Source organism: Arachis hypogaea, chromosome 17, assembly GCF_003086295.3.
Source record: "Arachis hypogaea cultivar Tifrunner chromosome 17, arahy.Tifrunner.gnm2.J5K5, whole genome shotgun sequence".
NCBI lineage: Eukaryota > Viridiplantae > Streptophyta > Magnoliopsida > Fabales > Fabaceae > Arachis > Arachis hypogaea.
The window spans coordinates 120081249-120103512 of record NC_092052.1 but is presented as its reverse complement, the minus strand read 5'-3'; the positions used below and the strand labels follow the sequence as shown (position 1 = coordinate 120103512).

At 36.2% G+C, this 22264-nt stretch overlaps 1 protein-coding gene and 1 long non-coding RNA gene across 2 annotated transcripts; one reads left to right on the top strand and one right to left on the bottom strand.

Annotated features, from left to right (window-relative positions):
* Nucleotides 1-203: 203 nt before the first annotated feature.
* LOC140181047 (uncharacterized) lies at nt 204-1150 on the top strand. Its single transcript, XR_011875615.1, has 2 exons — nt 204-363; nt 812-1150. It is a non-coding gene; the product is annotated as an uncharacterized lncRNA (long non-coding RNA).
* Nucleotides 1151-1262: 112 nt separating this feature from the next.
* LOC112765144 (AAA-ATPase At2g46620) lies at nt 1263-3803 on the bottom strand. The gene has a single exon (XM_025811019.3). It carries the CDS (start codon nt 3099-3101, stop codon nt 1593-1595), a length of 1509 nt encoding a protein of 502 aa, XP_025666804.1. The 5' UTR covers nt 3102-3803; the 3' UTR covers nt 1263-1592.
* Between the last annotated feature and the right edge of the window lie 18461 nt (nt 3804-22264).

Genomic DNA, 22264 nt, shown 5'->3' with positions numbered 1-22264 from the left:
ATCTGTAGCTCAAATTTCTGACTTGGTTCGTTCCTAAATCTATTGTATATCTTGGCTTTGAAGGATCCCAGATCGCCATTGTTGTTTCTCCTGAACATTCTTTTCGTACATGCACAAGTATTCTGCAGTTGAGACAGTAACTATTTTGAAGTCAGTCATACTTAAAAAAAATTTAGCAGTTTGACAAGTCCTTTCTTTCCAACCAAAAACCTGTTGGGAGAGCCTCTTTCACATTCAATGCCACCCTATCTCTTAAAAAGTTTCTAACTAGAATGTTGTCTCTTATTGGATCCTCTACCTCTTTCATGATGCCCATCATATCACCGATATTTGTTGGTGTTTCTTTTTTAATGAACTCCAAAGGTAATCTATGGATTTGAATTCATTATTCTATAAAATTGTGCTCAAACTCTTCAATTGTCATATTTTGTGTACACAATTTAAGATTCAGCAGTTGGCCTTTGAAGCTCCATGACCCGTTTTTAAGGATCTATAGCTCTTTTCTTTGATTTTGAAATTGATTAAAATTTTATTTTTGCTTACTTCTAATATGAATAATTGAATACTCTTTCAAAATTTCTCCACATTCCCATTAATGTATTTTTGCATGTTCTGAAGTTGATTTCCTTCTCAGTTACTCCTACAAGATTGATGCAGTTCATTCTGAATTCTTTGTGCTCTTCTTACTTGAATTTGATTGTTCTACCTTCAATGGATATTTGGTGTATTTCAGCCATCTAATTTTGTCCATTGTAGTTAAAAGGTTTAGTGATAATGTTGTGTTGAGTTTGTCTTTATGGTTCTGTTTCAGGTCTAATAACTTGGATTTAGGAGAAATCTGAACTTGAATACGATTATGAAAAGGTTCGGTTACAAAAGGGTTTGGTTAAGAAGAAGAAAGATTTGGTGATTTGTGATTATGTCTCTCCCTATTGGAGCAATTTCAAGTTCTCTCCTGATGAGAGAAAATTTTTCTCCCTGTTGGAGCTTGTGCAAGTTGTAACATCATAGTCTATCGATATTCATTGCTTTGTATGACCCTTGTTACAGGCCCAGTTGTCTTCATATGTCTAAGGTATTAATGTAACATCTCAAAACAATACATATAATAATTTTCAATAATCTTTGGCATAGTTTATGGTTTATCAAATTCCTGTCCTGCCCCCGAAATATATTGCTTTGGCGCACAATGGTAAATTCTAAGTGAGCCCAAACCTAAGATTTCTTCCGATTATCGCAGGAAAGAATGTTAATCAAACAAATTTAAAAAATAACATGATGCATTTCATTGACAAAAGAAAAAAATACATTTTGTTTTTTTTTTTTAAGACTAGCTACTCAATATTCACATCGTATTTTTACACTAAGAAAGATTACACTGTGAAATTCTTTTTTTGGCACTTTAATGCACAGATAATTTTTTTCCTGTCGTAAAAAAAAAAAATTATATAATTAATGACTGAAAACCCCCAAACTAAAAGAAAAAAAAAATTAAAAAAATAACCAATGCAATATAATTGTTAGTACCAAGCAGCTACTTTACAATTTTTTTGTTGAGCCCATCTATAGAAGAAAAAAAAAACAATTCAGATCTAATTCACCCGACCACCCTCAATTGATGGAGTATCCTTCTCAATGGGCCCCGAATATTCCTTCTCCTCCTTCCTCCTACTTCCCATCCGCAGAAGCCCATACAACTTCCGGAACTCCCTTACAGTATGAAAGCTTTCCCTACATATAACCGCACCCGATTCGTTATCATCACTGCTCCGACCCGAGCCGCTCTCACTCAACCTCCCTCCCCCTCTTGCTATCCTCGAATCACCACCACCGTTTGATTGAGCCTGCAAAGCCGTTATAACCGTTTTCAAGGCCCGAGTCGGTGAATTCCGGTTCGATATCATAATCTCGCCGACTTCGGCCGGGCTAAGCCGTGCCCCGGTCTGGAAAACTTCCTCCACCTGAGTGAAAAGCTTGTGTTCCTTAAGCCCTAGGTAACTGCTCGCGAGAATCTTGAACGTTGAGAAATCGCATAAGGGGAAGTGTATGTGAACGTCAATCCTACCAGGCCTCAGCACCGCTTGATCCACCTCATCCTTCGTGCCGTTCATCGTGAACACCATCACGCGCTCCTCGCCACAGCACGAAACGATGCCGTCCATGAAGTTCAGTATGCTCGAAACGCTGATCACCGCCGTTGATTTTCCAGACAGTAACCGGTCTAGGTCCTCGATCACAATCATCGATTTGCTCGTCGTTTGCATCAGCAGAGTTTTCCAATTGGATCCGTCGGTTACCTTCGAAACGTCGATGTCGTAGATGTCGTAGCAAAGGAACTTCGCCATCGCGGCGATGAAGCTCGATTTCCCCGTGCCGGAGGCACCGTAGAGGAGGTAACTCCGCTTCCAAACGCGGCCTAACCGGTGATAGTACTGCTTTGACTTGAGGAACTGGTCCAGATCCGATTTCACCTTGTTCTTCAGCTCGGCGTCCATCGCCACCGTATCGAAGCTCGCCGGATGCGTGAACGCGACCGACCTCCACCGCGACGACTCGCCGGCGCTGGAGTTCGTGTACAGCCTGATCTCCTTCCTTCTCAGTTCAATTTCCTCCGCCACGGAAAGAATGTGCTGGAAGTACTGCCGGAAAACCCTGCGCTTGTCCTTCTTCTTGATTCGGAGCACGAGAGCGGCGGAATCGGAACCGACGCCGCCGATGACGGCGTCATTGGTCTTGGTCCAAGAGAGCTTGGCGCCGAGGAAGATGTCCTGAATGGTCTGGTTGGCGTCGAGGTGGAGGTAGATATCTGCGGGGTTGTGGCCGGAGAAGAGGTTAGTGTAATCGGAGTCTTGTACCGAAGGGAGAGAATCGAGGTAGGTGAGGATTTTCCGGTAGAGATGATTCTCCTGGAAATGGTGGTTGTAGAGTGGGACTTTGAAGGACTGGTGGACGTGGAGTCGGTCCTCGAAGGAGAGCCACCATTTATTGAGGATTTGGAGAGCAGAGGTTTTGCGGAAGAACCGAAGGACAAGGAAGGTGGAAACAACGATGAAGAAGAGGGTAGATATGGAAGTGGCCCAAGGCCATGGCCAAAGCTTCATGTTGTTGTTGATGAGAACTGAGAAGTGAGAAGGTAAGAGAATTGATTTATTTGAAGGCGAATATAATTTTGGTTTGTGAAGTGTGATGAAGAATGAATCAATGATGATGTTGCAGGGAATGATATTGTTGGAATTGGTATTGATAATGGTGATGATGGAATTAATGTGTTTGAACTTTGAAGAAGTCGTCGCACAAAGAAGGTCCGTGCCGGCAAGTTTTATATTTCAAAGTAAATGGATATATAAACGTGTTGTTCTTTTAGGGCGTTCCGTTTTCAAGGTTTTTGACTCCTACTTGTTCTGCGCAGAAATTTCTAAATTATTCCTAAAATCGTTTTTTTTTTTCTTTTATTTTGTTTTAACTTTTAAGAGTGATGAATATATATTGACTACTGGTTTCCTTGCCATATCTTATTGACCAATGAATTCGAGAAGTGCTGCTTCTTCGCAGAAAATGACAGGCTATAAGGTAAGTTGTCTTAATCAAATCAACTATGCAACCATGAACAATATTTTGAGAGAGAGAGAGAGAGAGAGAGAGAGAGAGAGAGACTATTATGTACTATCACTCACTGCAATTTTTAAGTTAAAGTAAGATTACTAATATTATTAAGTTTGCAAATAATATGTTGCTTCGCATGTTAAGAAAATATTTCCTTCCTAATGTTTGCTTCTATAAAAAAAACACTTTTGGACAGGATAACTTAAAAGTTAAGCTTTTGTTTCCTCTAAATAAAAAGGAAAAGATAATTTGGGTCTGGATATTAAGATTTATTAAGAATTTGTCTGCAAAATTAGTTATATTTAAGGAAAACGAGTGTATACAAATTATAACTTATAAGGTGGTTTACCTTTTTTCTTTCTTCACTTTCAGCTTATCTAAAACAAGTTTATTAAATAATTCATATTAAATATATCAATCAAAAACCCATATCAAAATGTGCCTTTATTTTTTCTTTTTCTATATCTCAAAAATTTTATTGAAAATCCATTTTATTTTTTAAGTACCATTTAACTTTGTAATACTTCTCAAATTTTAATATTTTTGCTATGTGGTTGTCCTTAATTTTCTTTAACATTGTTGCAGTCTACTAACAGAAAAAACTAAATTAAAAAGAACTTGATTGATTGAGGAGCATTGAGAAACAAAATAATTTGACCACCATGTGTGGAATGAGGAGGTAAACAAGAAGTAACAGGCAACATTCAAACTCTGATATTGTTCGTTCATTATTTGGTGGTTGAAATCAGAGGTCAGTTATGAGGAGGCCATGGTCCCCCTAAATTTTTATTAAAAAAATTAGTAATATTTTTTTAAAAAGTAAAAAATAGTTTAATTGGCTCAAATATTTTACTATGACTTAAAATACTAAAGTTTAATCTTTATCTCTTATTTTTATTACACAATAGTTTTTAGTTTTAAACATTTAAAATATGTTGGATTTGGACTGAACTCAGTGTATTCGTATTTCATAACTCTCTATTCAATAAGCAACACTCATTCTACCTTTGAGTTCAAATATAAAAAATTAGGTATTTTTTATTTATGTAATTTAATATTATTTTATATTTTACTTTTTATTTAATTTAACTTTTTATATGATAAAAAATATTAGAATATTCAATAAGTATTGATATTATTGTATTTGTATAAATTGATAAAAAAATTCAATAAATATTATAAATTTTAATATTTGTCCTTCTAACTTCTTTTTTACATATTTTACAGGATATATATTTAAATTTTTATATAAAATAATCATAAAAAAAATCAAAGAATTGATACATTTTTTAAGAGGAAGGCTAATATTCAAGAAGGAGAACATATAACTTTTACAATATTAACACCTGTAGATAGTTCTTCTACTTTAATGAAACACGAAAAAAGTGAGATACAATCTTCAAAAGTTCAAAGACTTCATCTGATGAATTTAACCTTAATTCTTTGGAAGGAGACCCTAGAAAACGGCTTCAAATTTGGTAATATCACCCAAGTCAGAGAGATGAGGTTAGACGAGCTTAACTTAAATGGGGTCCATATCAAAAGCATCTTGACAATTATCTTCTATCTGGCCCCTAAAATTTTGTTTCAAGTTCCGCCATTGGTTGAAATCCAAAACTTTGTCAAATTTTTTCATCTCCTGCATTTTATAGTGAACCATTGAGCTTTTAGGTTGAGAGATAAAGGAAAAAGTAGTACTTAAGCCAACCCAAATTGTCAAGCTACATATTGAAGTAAATAGGTCACCAATTTTTTTTCAGAGCCATTGTTGAATCATGAGAAAGCTCGACAGAAAGGAGTTGGGAGTGCAAATACGTGACCATAAGTCATTAACAATGGTCTGGTTTTTTAGTTTGGAACTTACGAAAGAATTGAGAAAGAGCAAAAGACTTGGTCGATAGATAAATGCATTAGGATAATAAGAGGTATTGTCATCTGACTTAATGTTCAATTAATAAAGAAATGAAATGACAAAAGAATTTGTAGTAAACATATTTTTGGGTTTCGACAATGAGAGGAAGGAAAGTCGAACTCCATCAATGGATGACTTTGGAATGTCGACCGAAGAAGAAGTGAATTATGGTTCTAAAATAGCTTTTAACCAAAGATTCACAACCCATAGAGGGCCAAATGGGTTAATCGAGGATTTCCCTTGGCGTACTAACCATTAGAGATAAATACTCATATAGTTGACCTATAATAAGGGATGAAAGGTCGACATATTTCTCATCATGTAGCATGATCATTAAGGTAGCATTTGGAAGTTTGGAAGAGAGACAGAGACTAAGAGACTAAGAGACTAAGAGAGACTGAGATTGAAATAAATTTTAATATTGTGTTTGGTGTAAAGTGGGAGACAAAAACTGAAATAAGAATGAAACTCTAATTTTATTTGTACAAAGAGTAAAGTTGGAATTAATTAATTGAAATGGAGGTACTTTAGATATAAAATATTATTAAAATTTTAGTCTTTATCTCCAAAAATTTCAGTTTTCTGTGTTCCTACTATTTAGAGATACTGAAATACTAAAATTTTGGAGACAGAGACTAAAATTTTAGTACCAGTCTCTGAGCCAACAAACATGATACTGAGTATAAGTCTCCCAGTCTCCATTTCAGTATCTCAAAACAAACGCTACCTAAAGGAAGATAGTTGCTTTTTTTAATTTAAATTGACTTAGGACAAAAAACAAATGCATTCCGTCCGCTAACATAAAAGAAAAACTACATACTCGCTATTAGAAATAGGGTCACCACTTTCACCCATGTTATTTTGAACAAAGCCTGAGATAACAGTCGAGTCAAACTTAATCAAAAGTTTCTTTAGGACAATCAAAAGACTAAGATACGCATTTCCTATCAGAAAGCAGACTTGTTAAAGCAACAAACTCCATCAAGATTGGTCCCATCATACTATAAAAAAAACATAAATTGTCGGTCAACGTACACCAAAAATAAAGACTCGCTCCTAAAAGGGGGTGCAATGTGTGAAAGGTTGAAGGTGGCTAATTTTAGAGCTTGAGTGATGCCTAATAATTTTCTATATTGACTTGTATGTCGGAGCAAGTCTCGACATCCAGGAAGAAAATAGAATGCTTGACTCTTTAGAAGGGGTCGTTCAGAAAACTCAACTACCAAAATAAGTGGCTTTAGTGGTTTTAAAAATATGATAGACAAGTGATTTTGGAAGAAAGGAAAAAAAAAGATGTAGACTCAACTTGTTCTTGAGTTGAAAGGGGTCTTAAGAAAGAATGCATAACTTCATTAATCCTGAAAGAAAAGAATACCTGGCTTCCTCAAAGCTTAGTAGCCTCCACAGTAAAATTTAGGGTCCTCAAAGTGTCATCTTCATTATAAAATTGAGCCATATTAGCAGCCAAAGGAGGTAGTTTCACTACTTGAACATCATCTTTATCTTGCTACTTAAGGATTTGAGATAAGGAAGTGGCGATAATAGAGGTAGAAGTTGCAGCATTAGCAACAACGATAAAGGCCGCCACAGTAGCATTAGTAGTAGAAGATGCAATGGCATCCACAAGAGTTGGGTTTTGGACTTAGGAAGATGAGATTTTTTTAGCAACAATTCTAGGAGATTGAGAAGCCATAGGAACTTTTGATGAAGGAGTATGATTTTGAGAAAGATGAAAGATTGCAGAAAATGAACGATTGCAGAAGATGGAAAGAGTAAAAATGTAAATGAGAAGATGGAATATTCTTTTTCAAAATATTTTAAATGAAGTTAATAATGGTAATAATGGCTCAAAGCCCATAGGTCTGGAACCATAGATTAATGTTGCACATTTTCAGAAAAACACGCACATTATTTCAGCCTTCATAACTATCTTTTCAAATTTTAGAATTTAAAAGGACAACATGTGTGGAATATGAAAATTTTTTCTCAAATATTTACGAAATGATAAGTTTCAATGGGCAATTTGTTGGTACAAAATGAACTTTGACCAACACTATATCTTTCGACTTAAAGTACTTGTTGATAAAACAAGTTATACTGACTTTCAAGATCGAGGAAATATAAGAAGTGTAGTATCAATGATGGTGGTGGTAAGCAATCCTCGACACAAATACATTATATTAAGCTATGAAGTCGAAAATGAAGAGATTGATTTTGTGGGTGATGTTTTCACATTTGACATGTATTCAGTTGACCAAATAAAAAGATACTTCTAAGGGTATTCACTAAAGATTCTTCTATGGAATATTAGTTAAAAAAGATGAAAGTAATAAAGGGAGTCAAAGATATGGATAAAGGATCATAATTAACACGTGCTTAAATTTTGTAATAGGATCCTAATGAATAAACTATTATGAGTGTGAGGTGCATTATACTTGACTCCCAAGTTGAAACAAAACTTGGGTGTATAATTTTGAGGAGCAAGTTTAGAAAGAATATGGGAGAACTTACGTAACAACCAAGAAAAGCTTCTAATGAATCAAGAATTTTCTCTATAAATAAAAGAAGCAAAGAATTACAGAAGACTTTCACTCAACAACACAAATCTTCATTTCAAGTCTGCTTGATTCTACTTTCATGTTCATTTCTGATAAACATTTGTTTGTATAATTCTTTTTATTAATGATACTGTTTCACTCATTTTTTGGTCGACTTCGACAAGTAGTGTCGAAATGAGATTGTATCAAGATTTCAAGTATCAGAGAGAAGATACGAATTCTCTGAAAAAGAGTGAACTTAACCCAGGAATTACTTGATTACGGTGTCAAAGCAATTTTATATTGACATTACAAGTGACAAAATTATGGAAAACAATAAAGGAATAAATAATTAAATAAAGAGAAAAATAATAAAAGTGTGAAATATTGATCAAAGAAAAATAATAACAAAAATTTAAAGAAAGTAAACGAAAGTGAATCAAATAAACAAAAGAAAAACAAACTAGAAATTTGATTTTCAACACTCACATGTACTTCATTGATCTTATGTAATGATCTAGTGTTCTTCATTGAAGTCTCGGAACTCTTCTAAGTTTTCACTATCTTACTTTCTCATTTTTCTCAGCCATGACCTTGCCTTGACCACGAAGAATCTTGATCCCCAAGCTTTGACATTCACGTCTCCCGTGGTCTTCAAGTCTCACCCCTCTTCAGCTTGCTCCTCAAATTTTGCTTCCATGTTCTCCTCTTCAGTTTGAAGGTTGAGTAGCAAGCCTTGATGCTCAAGGAAGGTCACCAACTACCTTTTGACTTCGATGTTCTTTGTACCCTCTTTCTTCGACTTCAACTGGCCCGTTTTCGCTTCTTGTAGTCGAAACAATCCATTTTTTGTACTAAAAAATTTTTCCTTTAAAACTTGTGATTTTGTTCAAAAATACAAGTTTTAATATTCCTCGTGCTGGGCACGTGTAACCTTTTCGAATTCTTTAAAATTTGAAAAATTTGAAAAACAGTTACGCTTCTTTTAAAATAACGCGCACTTTTCTGGGAATGCACAACGTCCTAAGTCTTACTAAGCCTTCTCTTGAATAAAACACTCAATAGTTACTCCTTGAATCAAATCATCCCCAATTTTCAAGAAACTGGCTTCTTGAAATCCTAATCCTTTTTCTCTTTGAGCAACATGCCTTCCACAATTTCTCAATCGCTCTTTCATTCAACCTCTACATCAACCATCATCACCACATTCTCATCTTCAGCATTCATGGCCACCACTTCTCGTTCTTGCAAAGAAGAAGATAAAACCCTTCCTCTTCCTCCATTGGTAGCTGAAATAGCACAATTTTATAATGAAGATGGAGATTTGAGAGCCTCAAACCCAAATGTAGAAACCTAAGATCTCTGGCGTCACTAGGTACTTTTGCCATTCTCAATTAATGGAGTTTTTCATTCCTTTTTAGGTCCTTTGGCAACTCAAGAACAAATTGATTCTGTTTCTTCTTTCTTTCCACCACCACAAGAGCATTTACCCTTGATTTTCTGCAAAAATGTCAATGCTTCATACTTTGCTGGTCGAGTTTTTAGAATTGCTCTCCCTAGGAATTTGAGTCCTCTTTTTTCGTCCTGGATGTCTCGACTTACACCTACATATAGGCTTATTTGGGAATCTCTAAATATTATTCATGCCCTAGAATTAACTACTTTCGACATGTCTTACATTTCTCCTTTACTAGGGGCCAGTTTGTACTTTTGGTGCGCTGCCACTAACAACTTTCACTTTTTTTATGGAATGATGGGTCCAACTCTGATGGATATTTTGACCCTGACTGGCCTACCCGTCGATGGTGAATTCGTGTCATGGTCGAACGATTACCCTGAGGATGATTTTGCCATTAATTTTGACTCGAATTTCATATCGAGTTTTATCCAAAACAACATGGGTTCCGATGGAGACTCCGTATCTGACAGTGGGCAGGTAACTTTCCTCTTGCTTTGGCTTAATTCCTTTATTTTTTGCTCAAAGTCAATCTAAATTCAGAAGAATAACTACTTGCCCCTGGCCATCATGATTCATCACAAAAAACTCATCAATCTTCCAGCCTTGATTCTGAGTCAATTTTATGAAACACTTTCCTTGATTGTTGGTGAAATTAGTCAACAGGATCTTTCAATCAACCCTTTCGGTCCCCTTTGGGTTGTGAATTTGTGGCTCAAAACTGTTCTTGAGCCTCGACTTACAGCTTCTGAGTTGGCAATCCCCAATACTCCAATCGATGGCATTCGTCTTTCTCAAGTTTCTTGGACGAAACCAAAAACCATGTCTCCCATTGGTGCCTTTAGATACTTTGTCAGAATTCTGTTCGACATTAATGAAGACAATAATATTTCACATTTTTCAAACCCATTTTCGTTTCATCCTAGTTCTATTTCATGCCTAAACTCTTTTACTAGCTCTCAACCAGAAAAACAAGCACTAGTCAATGATATGTGGGCTAAGATCTTAACTCCTCAAATCCTTCCTGTCAGCTTACCGCATGAATCGATCTCGGCACTTAAGAAGAAACTAGTCGTTTATTCGCCCCAGTATGTAGCTCGACAATTTGGCTTAGCTTAAGCCTTACGCTCTCTTTTGTCTCTCGACCCTAAGGCTCAAAAGGTTCATTATGAGGTGTTGGAGACAAAAGAATTTGATGAGGTATTAGAAGTGAACCACCAGAGAATGTCGACTCAATACCAACATCTGAATGTCACTCGTCGTTTCCTGTCAACTTCTAGTTTTTACAAATGGTGGTCAAAGTACTTCTTTGCTTATTATATATCTGTTGATCAAGCCCTTTCGAATCTTGTCTTTTCTCCTACGCAGATAACGTCAAATAAAATTAGAGGTGAGTAAAAGAAATCTTCTTTCAAGTACTCAGTACTTTCTTAGGCATAATTTCAATACCCAACTTACCTCATCTTTTTAATTTCTCCAGTTACTCGACACACACCTATCAATCAAGTTGCTGCTAACCCACAATTAGTTGAGGAAACTTTGGATATTGATGAAGATGTAACATCAACAGAAAAGACCACACAAGATAGAAGTCAAAGTAGAGGAAGGTCAATTGGTGCAACTCTTACTTCAAAGAAGCATGGCCCCATTGATGTTCTGTCGAGAGCTGAAACACCAAAGCCTAAAAAAATTTGACCTACAACCTCAAAGGTATATACTTATTGATGTCTAATACAACTTAGTAATTTCACCTTATACTTGTAATTTTTCAATATAATGCAGTCAAAGAAATCCCATAAAATGACTTCCTCTCTAGTTGCTAATGTCGACAATCCTTCTAATCAAGAAATAGATCAGCCAGTCTATGCTGAAATAGAATTCCTTCATCTCGCTCAACCTACTCCAACTGTTAATCTGTTTACCCCTGTTTTGATTCCGACTCAGAATCTAGCAGCTCATATTTCAATTTCTTCTCCATTGGTACCTCTTTTACTTAGATTTTATGTTATGTTCCTTTTGACTGCCACCTGATCCTATGTTTTTTCCTAAAAAATTGACATAAAATTCATCAACGAAGACACTACTCCCATACTGTCGATACAGAAATTCGTCGATCATGTTCCTGCTAAAAAAGCTGGAGATTTGAACTCTGATGATTTTGACTTCGACCTGGAAAACCTTTTGTCCGAAGCTTGACAGGTCTATTCCTCTAAAGGAACTGTGGCGATTTCTTCTAGTCCAGGGTTTAAAATAACTGAAAACTCAACTCAGGTAGCGTCGACCAAAGAAGAAGAGGTCATAGAAAAATCTACTCCCCTTGTGGTCCTGAGTCTAAATCCTCAAGTGGTTGATAACATCAATCTTATTCTTGACTGCCTGAATCATTCTATTGAGGATATTAACAATAACGTTCTAATGGCTCAACTTACTGATGCGCTTTCCTTTCTCGATCAACATATTTTTTCCAACATGTCTTCTGCCCTTGGTTCATTTATTAAGGACGTTTCCTCCCACTTTTCCAGAATTCATGATGTTGAGTAAGAACTGAACAAATCACTTGAGACTTTAGTTGACTATGACACTTAGCTAACAAAATATAACGCGACTAAGTCTCAAGTTACTGATGTTTTGTCAGAGGGTCAGACAAAAGAACAACAAATAGTGTCAAAAATGGCAACCTTAGAGAAAGAATTGGCTGATCTAAAATCAGGAAGAGACAAAGTTGTATCCACCAATGCTGCCCTTTATCTTCGACTGGAAATGATTGAAAAAACTCATGCTTCCAAGCTTACCGGTCGAGATGTTTTAGTCGAAGCTGTCACTCGAGCCACCAACGCTAAAGAAGCAGCACACAAATCTTCAAACCTGGACCAACTTCAATAAGATTTGAAGCTAATGTTAAGGAGCATACTGTAATTGCCCTTATTTTGTTTAGTATTTTTGACTTTCTTTGTTTTGTTGACAATGATATTTGTTGAGATACTTTATTTTTACATGCGTTGTTCGATCGTTATTTGTATCTCATTCCATACGCATTATCATCAACAACTTCTCCAATTTCAAAGAGCATCAAAATATTTTTTACTGCAAAAAGATCCCACTTTTGTCCTTTAAAACTTGTGTCAAAGTAATTTTACTAAATCACATGCTCTTAACGTGTTTCTATCAAATTTTTAAAATTTGAAAAATGCTTATAAGAAAATGAAATGGTTTACGTGTTTCTTGGAATGTTAACATTTCTAATGGGCTCTAGGGCCTTTCATTGATTTAAATTCTTTTGGTATTCCTAAGTCCTCATCATTACTCATTACTTTCATCAAACACTTCCCAAAAATTCGTCTCTCTCAAGACTTTCTTACTTTTTTTGCAAAACCTTCTTCATTTGAAAATTTCATTCCATGGCTACTCAATTTGGCCTTAATTCTAGTAATGCCTCCTCTTCATCTACTACTATGGCTGCAACGATTACCACCAACATCCCTATTACTACTTCTACTACGGGGATGACAATGGCATCTGCTTCTATCTCTGCCGCCAAAGCTACTACTGCTGCTCCTCTAGGTAGGGCTTCTACTACTCCCATTTCTTCGTCCCAAGAGAGTGATGACAACGTTCAAGTCGTAAGTCCTCCACCTCTGGTAACCATCATGTCATAATTTTATAATGATGATGGGGCTCTAAGAGATTCCAATCCCGATGTTGAGACTACCGCCTTATAGTGTAGTCAGGTACTACTTTCATTTCAAGTCTCCAATGTCACATATTCATTCTTAGGTCCAATCTCGACTTTAGGACAATTTAAGTCGATTTCTTCTTTCTTTCCTTCTACTCTGGAACACCTTCCTTTAACTTTTTGTAAGAACACCAAAGCTATATACTTTTCCAGTCGAGTATTTAGGACTGCTCCCTCAAAAGAGTCAAGCTCATCTTTGGTAACTTGGCTGTCGAGACTTTCTCCCACTTACAAATCTTTATGGAAGTCTCTAAGTATAATATTGACTCTTCGACTTTCTATCCATGACCTTTCCTACACTGCCCCTTTACTTGGAGCTAGTTTATACTTTTGGTGTCCAGCCACAAATAATTTTCATTTTTCTTATGGGATGATGGGTCCGACCCTAATGAAAATCTTAGCTCTGGCTGGTTTATCTCTCGATGGAGATGTCTGCTGGACAATCCCATGTCTTGAAGATGTCTATGACATTAATTTCGACTCGACCTCCGTGTCGGGATTCATTCAAAATAACATGGGTTCTGATGAGGATCCCATTACCGACAGTGAACATGTTACCTTTTTGCTTTTATGTATTAATGGTTTTGTCGTTTGTCTGAAATCAATCCAAATCCAGAAGAGCAATTACCTTTCATTAGATATCATGCTTCATCACAAGAAATACATCAATCTTCCCTCTCTTATCTTGGGTAAATTGTATGAAACTCTTTCTTTGCTAGTTAGTGAAATTCGACGAGGGGAATCATCAATCAATTTATTTAGCCCCCTCTAGGTTGTCAATTTATGGTTCAGGTTAGTGTTCGAGCCTCAATTTACTACCCCTTCTGAATTTCCAAAAACACCACCTGAAGGTATTCGACTTTCTTCTCTTACTTGGTTGAAACCTAAGGGTATATCCTCCATCGATGCTTTTTGCCACTTTATTAAACTTCTCCTTAATGTTAAAAACAACGATGACTCGACCTATCATCCGAAACTTCTGGCCTGTTTAAAAAGTAAGATAGGTTATCTTCATTCTCTCACAAGTCTCAAGTCTGAAAATTAAGAAGCTCTTGATGAACTATGGGCAAAACCCCTTACTCCTCAAATTCTCCCCGTAGGGCTTCCTCGTGAGTCGACCATGGCTCTTAAGAAGAAACTTGTCACATATTCTCCACAGTATTTGTCAAGGCAATTCGGTCTCGCACAAGCACTACCTTCCCACTCTCTCTTGAAGCTGGAGCTCAGATGATTCATTATGAAGTATTGAATTTGAAAGAATTCGAACAAATTTTAGATATGAATCATCAACGAGAAACTATCCAATACCAAAGATTTGGTCCCAAATTCAGCTTCCTTTCGACCCCTAATTTTCACAAATGGTGGTCAAACTATTATGCTTCTCATTGCCTTTCAATTGAGCAAGCTCTTTCTAACTTGGTTCTTCCTCCTACACAGACTACTGCTGTATTGAAGAAAATCAAAGGTGAGCACATTAAAAAAATTGTTGCCTTTGAGAAATATTATAAGGTAAAATAGCATTTTTGCAATGTAAAGTACGTTTTCATCAAGTCCAAAGAGGTATGAGAAAAGAAAAAAGGAAGCACACTTTCACAAATGTCTCAATCGCTATTTTAAAGCTTTAAGTCGAGACCCCTTTGTGCAGAAAATGAATTTTATGAAACCATTTAAATTTTCTTCTTTTTCTAATGCCCATTTTGGCCTTGTTGATCAACTATCTGACCCTCCTAAAGGAGCATTAGGAGTAGATTATCGATTCTAGAGAAAAGACCCCCGTACCCTGGACATAAATACTACTAGTTCCATCTATTACCCATGTTCCAGGGATAGAATTCATGGTCGAACGAGAATTGCTGGATATCCTCTAGGTACCATGTTTTTCTTAGTACTTAAAAAATCTTTTAAGTCCTTACTTTCTTTATACCCTTTTACTTTTCTAGCTGCTCGGCTAACAACTTTAATAGGTGTTACTCCCGACCATAAACTGGTCAAGAAAAATGGGAGTCAGACGAGGAAGCTTCCCCTAAGGAAACAAAATCCAAAAGAGGTCAAGGTAGAAGACGATTGAGTGCAAGTGAGGCCACCCTTCCGTCGAAAAAATGTGCAATCGTTGACATCCTTATAGCAGATAAACCTAGGAAAGTACAAAAATCTGATCCAGTTCCTCCCATCAAGGTATTCTTTGCACTTTTCACGTTTTAAAATCGACTTAAATCTTGCATACTGTAATTATCTACTTTCTTCTTTTAGTCGAAACCTGTCACATGTAGCTCTAAGTCTCAAGCTAAACCATAATGCTACTCTGAATAAGGTTCCAGGGATAGAATTCATGGTCGAACGAGAATTGCTGGATATCCTCCAGGTACCATGTTTTTCTTAGTACTTAAAAAATCTTTTAAATCCTTACTTTTCTTATACCCTTTTACTTTTCTAGCTGCTCGGCTAACAACTTTAATAGGTGTTACTCCCGACCATAAACTGGTCGAGAAAAATGGGAGTCAGACGAGGAAGCTTCCCCTAAGGAAACAAAATCCAAAAGAGGTCAAGGTAGAAGACGATTGAGTGCAAGTGAGGCCACCCTTCCGTCGAAAAAATGTGCAGTCGTTGACATCCTTATAGCAGATAAACCTAGGAAAGTACAAAAATCTGATCCAGTTCCTCCCATCAAGGTATTCTTTGCACTTTTCACGTTTTAAAATCGACTTAAATCTTGCATACTGTAATTATCTACTTTCTTCTTTTAGTCGAAACCTATCACATGTAGCTCTAAGTCTCAAGCTAAACCATAATGCTACTCTGAATCAGGTGTTGATCCTTTTGGTGTCAAATTCGAAGTTACTCAACCCCCCAAAGGTTACTGTATATTTGCCTTTCTTAAGTCTAATTTAGCCTATACCCTTGACTGTGGCTTCCCAAGCTTCTATTGATTTCTCAATGGTAATCACACTCTCCCTATTGTTTTATGCTTTATTTATATTGTATTACCATTTCTTATGTAACACTTCATTACTTGCCTAGAAAAGCTACATGCCTCTTCTGACCGATGCTGAAACTCAGCAGAAATCTGGTCTTGTCTCGACATCATCCATAACAACCTCAACTATTGTTCATACTAAAAATCCGACTGATGTCGAACAGGACAAATCTCCTATAAATGTTCCTGCTCCAGAGGCTGAGGATCTGAATTTTGACGACTTCGATTTTGATTTGGCCAATATTCTTTCTGAAGCTCGACAAGTGTATTCTTCTGAAGGAACAAAAGTTTTCTCTTCTAGTCAAGGACCTGAAATCCCTTCAGTGCAAGCCACAGAAAAAGTCATTCCGATCCGTGAAGAAGAAGTCACCTCTCCTGAGTCGCAACTTCCACTAGGACCCGACCCTTTGGTTGTCGAAAGGGTCAGCATTGTTCTTGAATGTCTCAATCACCCTTTGGAAGAGATCAACAATAATTCTGACTTGAAGGCTCGATTATTAAGAGCTCTTGACTTTACAAACCAAAAAATTTTGACTGATACTTACTCGGCCTTGGAAACTTTCATTGAAGATATTTATAATCATATTTTCAAAGTTGAGTCTGTCGAGAAGAACTTCAACAAAGCAATTGAGACTCTGGCTATCCATGATAGACAATTAATGCAATGCGAGATAACTAAGTCTCAAATTGAAGATGTCTTAATAGAAGGTCGTGTCAAGGAAAATATATTGTCACTAAGATTGAATTGCTTGAAAAAGAATTAGTTGAGCTAAAGGCAAGCAAAACAAAAATCGAATCTACCAATACAGACCTTGATCGAATATTTCAGAAAATAAGTCAACTTCATGTCTCCAAAACTTCAGGTTGTACGTCCCTTATGGAAAATGTCAACCAGACCATCAAAGCCAAAGAGGAAACGGTCGAAGAAGCCGCTGCCTTGGGCCGAAAACAAGAAGATCTCAAACTTAAGTTTAGGTCTCTATATTGATTTATTGAAACTTGAACTCTCAACTTCTTTTGTATGCACTTTCCATCTTTTGCTTAATGACAATGATATACTTTAAATATTTACCGTTTATATGCCCTACTTGTCAAGTAGAAGTTATATCTTTTAATTCATAAGCATTGCCATCAAATATTTTTTCGACCCTAAAAGGTTCTTCCCACAGAGGAGACCATTTTCCTTTTACTTGTTTAGTTGGAAGGACTAACTTTAATATCAAATCACCAACCATAAATGTTTTCTTTTTTATTCTCTTATTTTATGACTTGGCAATACTATCTTTTTGTCTCGCCATTTAATCAAGAGCCATTAATCGAGATTGGTTTAATTGATCTAGTTCATTAATCATACTCGACCAATATTATTTTACTGGTAAATCATTTTTCTTTGCCACTCTAACTGTTTGCAAATTAATTTCAAGTGGCAATACTGCTTTATGGCCATATACCAGTTCATACGGAGTTGAACTTGTAGCCTCTCGAGAAGAACATCTATATGCCCATAATACTTGTCTCAAAGTATTATGCCAATTTCGAGGTTGCCTCCCTATATGTTTCTTAATTAAAATGATTAAAGTTTTATTAACAGCTTTGACCTGGCCATTTACTTAGGCATAATATGGGGTCGAGTGTATGGTAGCGTTTGGTGGAGAGACAGAGACTGAAAGACTGAGACTGAGAGACAGAGACTAAGAGATAGAGATTGAAATAAATCTCAGTATTCTGTTTGGTGCAAAGTGGGGGACAAAGATTGAAATAAGAATATAACTCTAATTTAATTTGCATAAAGGGTAAAATTAGAATTAATTAATTGAAATGAGGGTATTTTAGGTATAAAATGTTATTAAAGTTTCAATTTCCGTCTTTAAAAATTTTAGTCCCCTGTGTCCTCACTTTTTGGAGGTACTGAAATACTAAAATTTTGGAGACAAAGACAGAATTTTTAGTACCAGTCTCTAAACCAACAAACATGATATTGAGTCTCAGTTTCCCAGTCTCTGTCCCAGTACCTCAAAACAAACGCTACATATAAGTTTAATTCATCTTGACTCAATGTATCCTTTGACTTGTCGACTTGTGAACATAGTCCCTTTGTCTGTAGTTATGGTTTGAGGAATACCAAATCTATAAATGATCGATTCCTCAATAAAGTCAATCACCTTGGCTTGGGTAACTTCCTTCATGGGCATAGCTTCTACCCATTTCATAAAATAATCGACCGCTACTAAGATAAACTTATGTCCCTTAGTCGAGGGAGGATCGATCATCCTTATTAAATCAAGATCCCACACTTTAAATGGCCATGGCCTAATTACAGCATGTAAATCAGAAGTAGTGACTCTTTGAATTGGTGCATGCCTTTGGCACTGATCGCAATGTCGAGCAAAATTAATACAATCCTTATCATTATTGAATGCTAATATAGTTATTGTCGATGTAGGATCCAATGCATTTTTTGACTCGTTTGATGAGCTCCACAAATACCTTCATGCGCCTCTGCCATAGGTAAATATACATCTTGCATACTTAAGCATTGGAGTAAAGAACCATTGACACTTTTATTGAATAGGTCTCCACTAACCAATACAAGGTTCATTGCTAGATATTTAATTTTTTGATCTATTCTTTAATTGGAGTTTTTAAGGAAGTCGATGATCTTATATCTACAATCATTTCGATCGAGAGTGTTTGCACAACAAACCTCTCTTACCTCTAAAGGAGTTAAATTAGTCTTAACCTTACTAAACTCCTTTATCAACTTGGGAGATATTTTATAGCCAGAAGCCATTTGAGCTAGCTCATTGGTGTCTTCATTCGAGTATTTAAATATGTGTTTGATAGAAACAGAGTCAAACTCAGCCAATAGTCGTACGACCACTGCAAAATATTTGGCCAAACTCTGACTAATAACTCGATAGTTTCTAGCCAACTGTTTAATCACTAATTGTGAATCTCCCAATATTTTAACTTTCTTTGCTCCTTTCTCAATTAAAAGTTCTAGGCCAATGATCAAATCCTAATATTCTACCTCATTATTTAACAAACCTGACTTTAGTTGGAACATAAATTTGGTTAGAATATCTTTAGGGGCGATCAAGACTATTCTAACTCCTACCCCATTTTGGTGTTTCGTCCTATCAAAAAATAACTTCCAAGATTTGTGTTCTAAATACTCAATTTCGGGTTGCTCATAAACCTCAACACAGGGATGTTCTGCTAGAAAATTAGCGATCATTTGTCCTTCGACAATCCTAGCTTTGACGTAAAACAAAGAATATTCGATTAATCCTAACATCCACTTACCAATTCTTTTCCTTAGTATTAGATAAGAAAGGATGTATTTAATAACATCAAATTTCAACACAACATAAACATTCTTTCCAATTAAATAACTTTTCAATTTAGTACAAGAGAAATAAAGGGCCAAACAAAAATGTTCGACAATGCTATATCTAATTTCTACCTCAGTCAACATTCAACTTAGATAGTAAACTACATTCTCGTTTTCATCCTTATCTTCCTGAGCTAGCATGCTCCCTAAAGTTTTATCTCATGCAATAATATATAATTTAAGTGGTTGACCTTTTTTGACTAGTGTCAAGATTGGCGGTGAAGTTAAATATTGCTTTATTTGGTTGAAAGCCTTTTGATGCTCCTCTTTCCATTTGAATTTTTCTCCCTGCTACAATTTCAATAAAGGGATAAATACTTTCATTTTTTCAAATAAATTTGAAATGAAACCTAGGAGAAAATTTATTTTACCTAGGAAAGATTGTAGTTCCTTCTTATTTCTAGGAGGAGATGAGTCAAAAATGGCTTCGCATTTATTGGTGTCAACAGCTACTCCTTTTTTTTGCACAATGAATCCCAGAACATTTTCTATAGAAATATCGAAAGCACATTTTAATGGGTTCATTTTGAGTCGATGATACCTTATCCATTGAAATGCTGCCTCTAAATTACGCAGATGAGCTTGTTTCGATTCTGACTTAACTACCACATCATCAATATAAATTTCCATAAACTTACCAATGAAATCATGGAAAATCGAATTCATAGCTCTCTGGTAGTTAGCTCTAGCGTTTTCCAACCCAAATAGCATAACTAACCATTTATAAGTGGCAATGGATCCAGGGTATCGAAAGGCTATTTTTGATACATCTTCTTGGGATATGAATATTTGATTATATCCTAAATATCCATCCATGAAGCTCAGAAGTTTGCTTTCCGCAGTAAAGTCAATTAACATTTCTACAATTGGCATGTGATACTCATAATTTGGCGTAGCTCTATTTTCAAATCCCTGAAACCAATACACACTCTTAATTTCCCATTTTTCTTAATAACATGAACAATATTTGCAATCCGTTCGACATATCTGGCTGTGCGAATAAAACTAGCCTTTAATAATCGTTCAACCTCTTCCTTGATCTTTATCATAATTTTCGGAGCAAATTGTCTCGGAGCTTGTTTGATAAGTCGAGTATTCTCAACAAGAGGGGTTTATGTGCGACTAAAGATCTATCCAAACCAAACATCTCTTCATATTGCCAAGCAAAACAATCTTGATATTTCTTTAAGACTTCTATCAATTCTTTCTTGAATTCAGGGTCTAGGCATCCACTGATGGAAGTCACTCGCCCTTTTCCACCAATCTCGGTTTCATTGAAAGGATCTTGTACTGCAACCTTTTTCTTTTGCAAATCTTTATAAATTAAATTGGATCTTTCAAACCCTAAGGAGTCGAGGTCATATATACAATCTAGTGCACGTTTTTCTATGCACTCCTTCTTCTCAGCGATATAGGTTGAGAGTCGAGCCCAATTGCTTGATATATCCATTTAAGTAGATATAATGACCAAGTCTTCCTTGGCCTTAGGGACCAATTTCATACCATGGGCCCTTACATAGCAACCTTTGATGAGGGTAGGTCAAAGGTTCTCATATCAATATCCAGTGGTTGAACACTGGAATGATATTCTTTGAAGCTGACATTCATTTGTTCGACATAACAGGGGCCATCATCAGTTTCAATTTCCTCGATCCTTCCATCCTCATCCCACAGCACCAATTTCTGATGCAGAGTCAAGGGGATTGTCTTTACCCCATGGATCCAATCTCTTCCCAAAAGAATATTAAAAGTTGCCTTAGTGGGTACCACTATAAACACTGTTGGTCGTTTGACGCTTCCGACTTTAACCCTGAGTGGGATTATTCCTAGGGCAATTATCGACTTACCATTGAATCCAATGACAGCCAAATTTGTTTTAATCAGATCATCGAATATTTTCTAGAATAATGGGAGCATACTTTCAGGTAACAAATTAATTACTACTCCTCCATCGACCAAAATACGATTAATCATCAATCCTTCGACTTTTGCCTTAATATGCAATGGTTGAAGATGGCCTTTGTTAATCTCATCAGGTCTTTCGAATAACTCTTCCTTAATCATGCAATTTTCAACAAATCGACATTCGTCACTTTGGATTATATAATCACAATCTCCTTCGAGATAATTCCAAGGCCCCTCAGGATCGCCTTGAAAGTGTAAAGGAAGAGTAGAGACGGTGGCAACATGCCTAAAACTAGTTTCACCAAATATCACATCTAGATAATCTTTGATACTAGAGTCAAAATTTTCTGTTAGCGCCTCTTCTTCTTTTCCTTCTGGGATTGAATTGATCGACTTAATAACAGATATCTCTTTTGACTCCTCATTCTCCTGGTCTTTTCTCGGGGATATCTTGTCTTCTTTCTGTTCCTGCCTCTATGGTTACCTACGTTCTTTAGTCAATTCTGAGTATGGCCCCTGTGTATTGGCATAAGCATTTTATGTTTGGGCCACAACTCTTGGAACGAAGGGAGCTCCTTCTAAAAAATTGCATCGATACCTTCCTCTACAATGGCCCCTTCTTCCTGCTCTTTGTCTAGAGTTTCCTCTTTTTCGGGTTTCAGCCCAATTTCCAAAACCACCCCTAGGAACATTAAAACTATAATTCCTAGAGTAATTTGGGGCATTGTTCTGAACCCATTTATTGTTCGA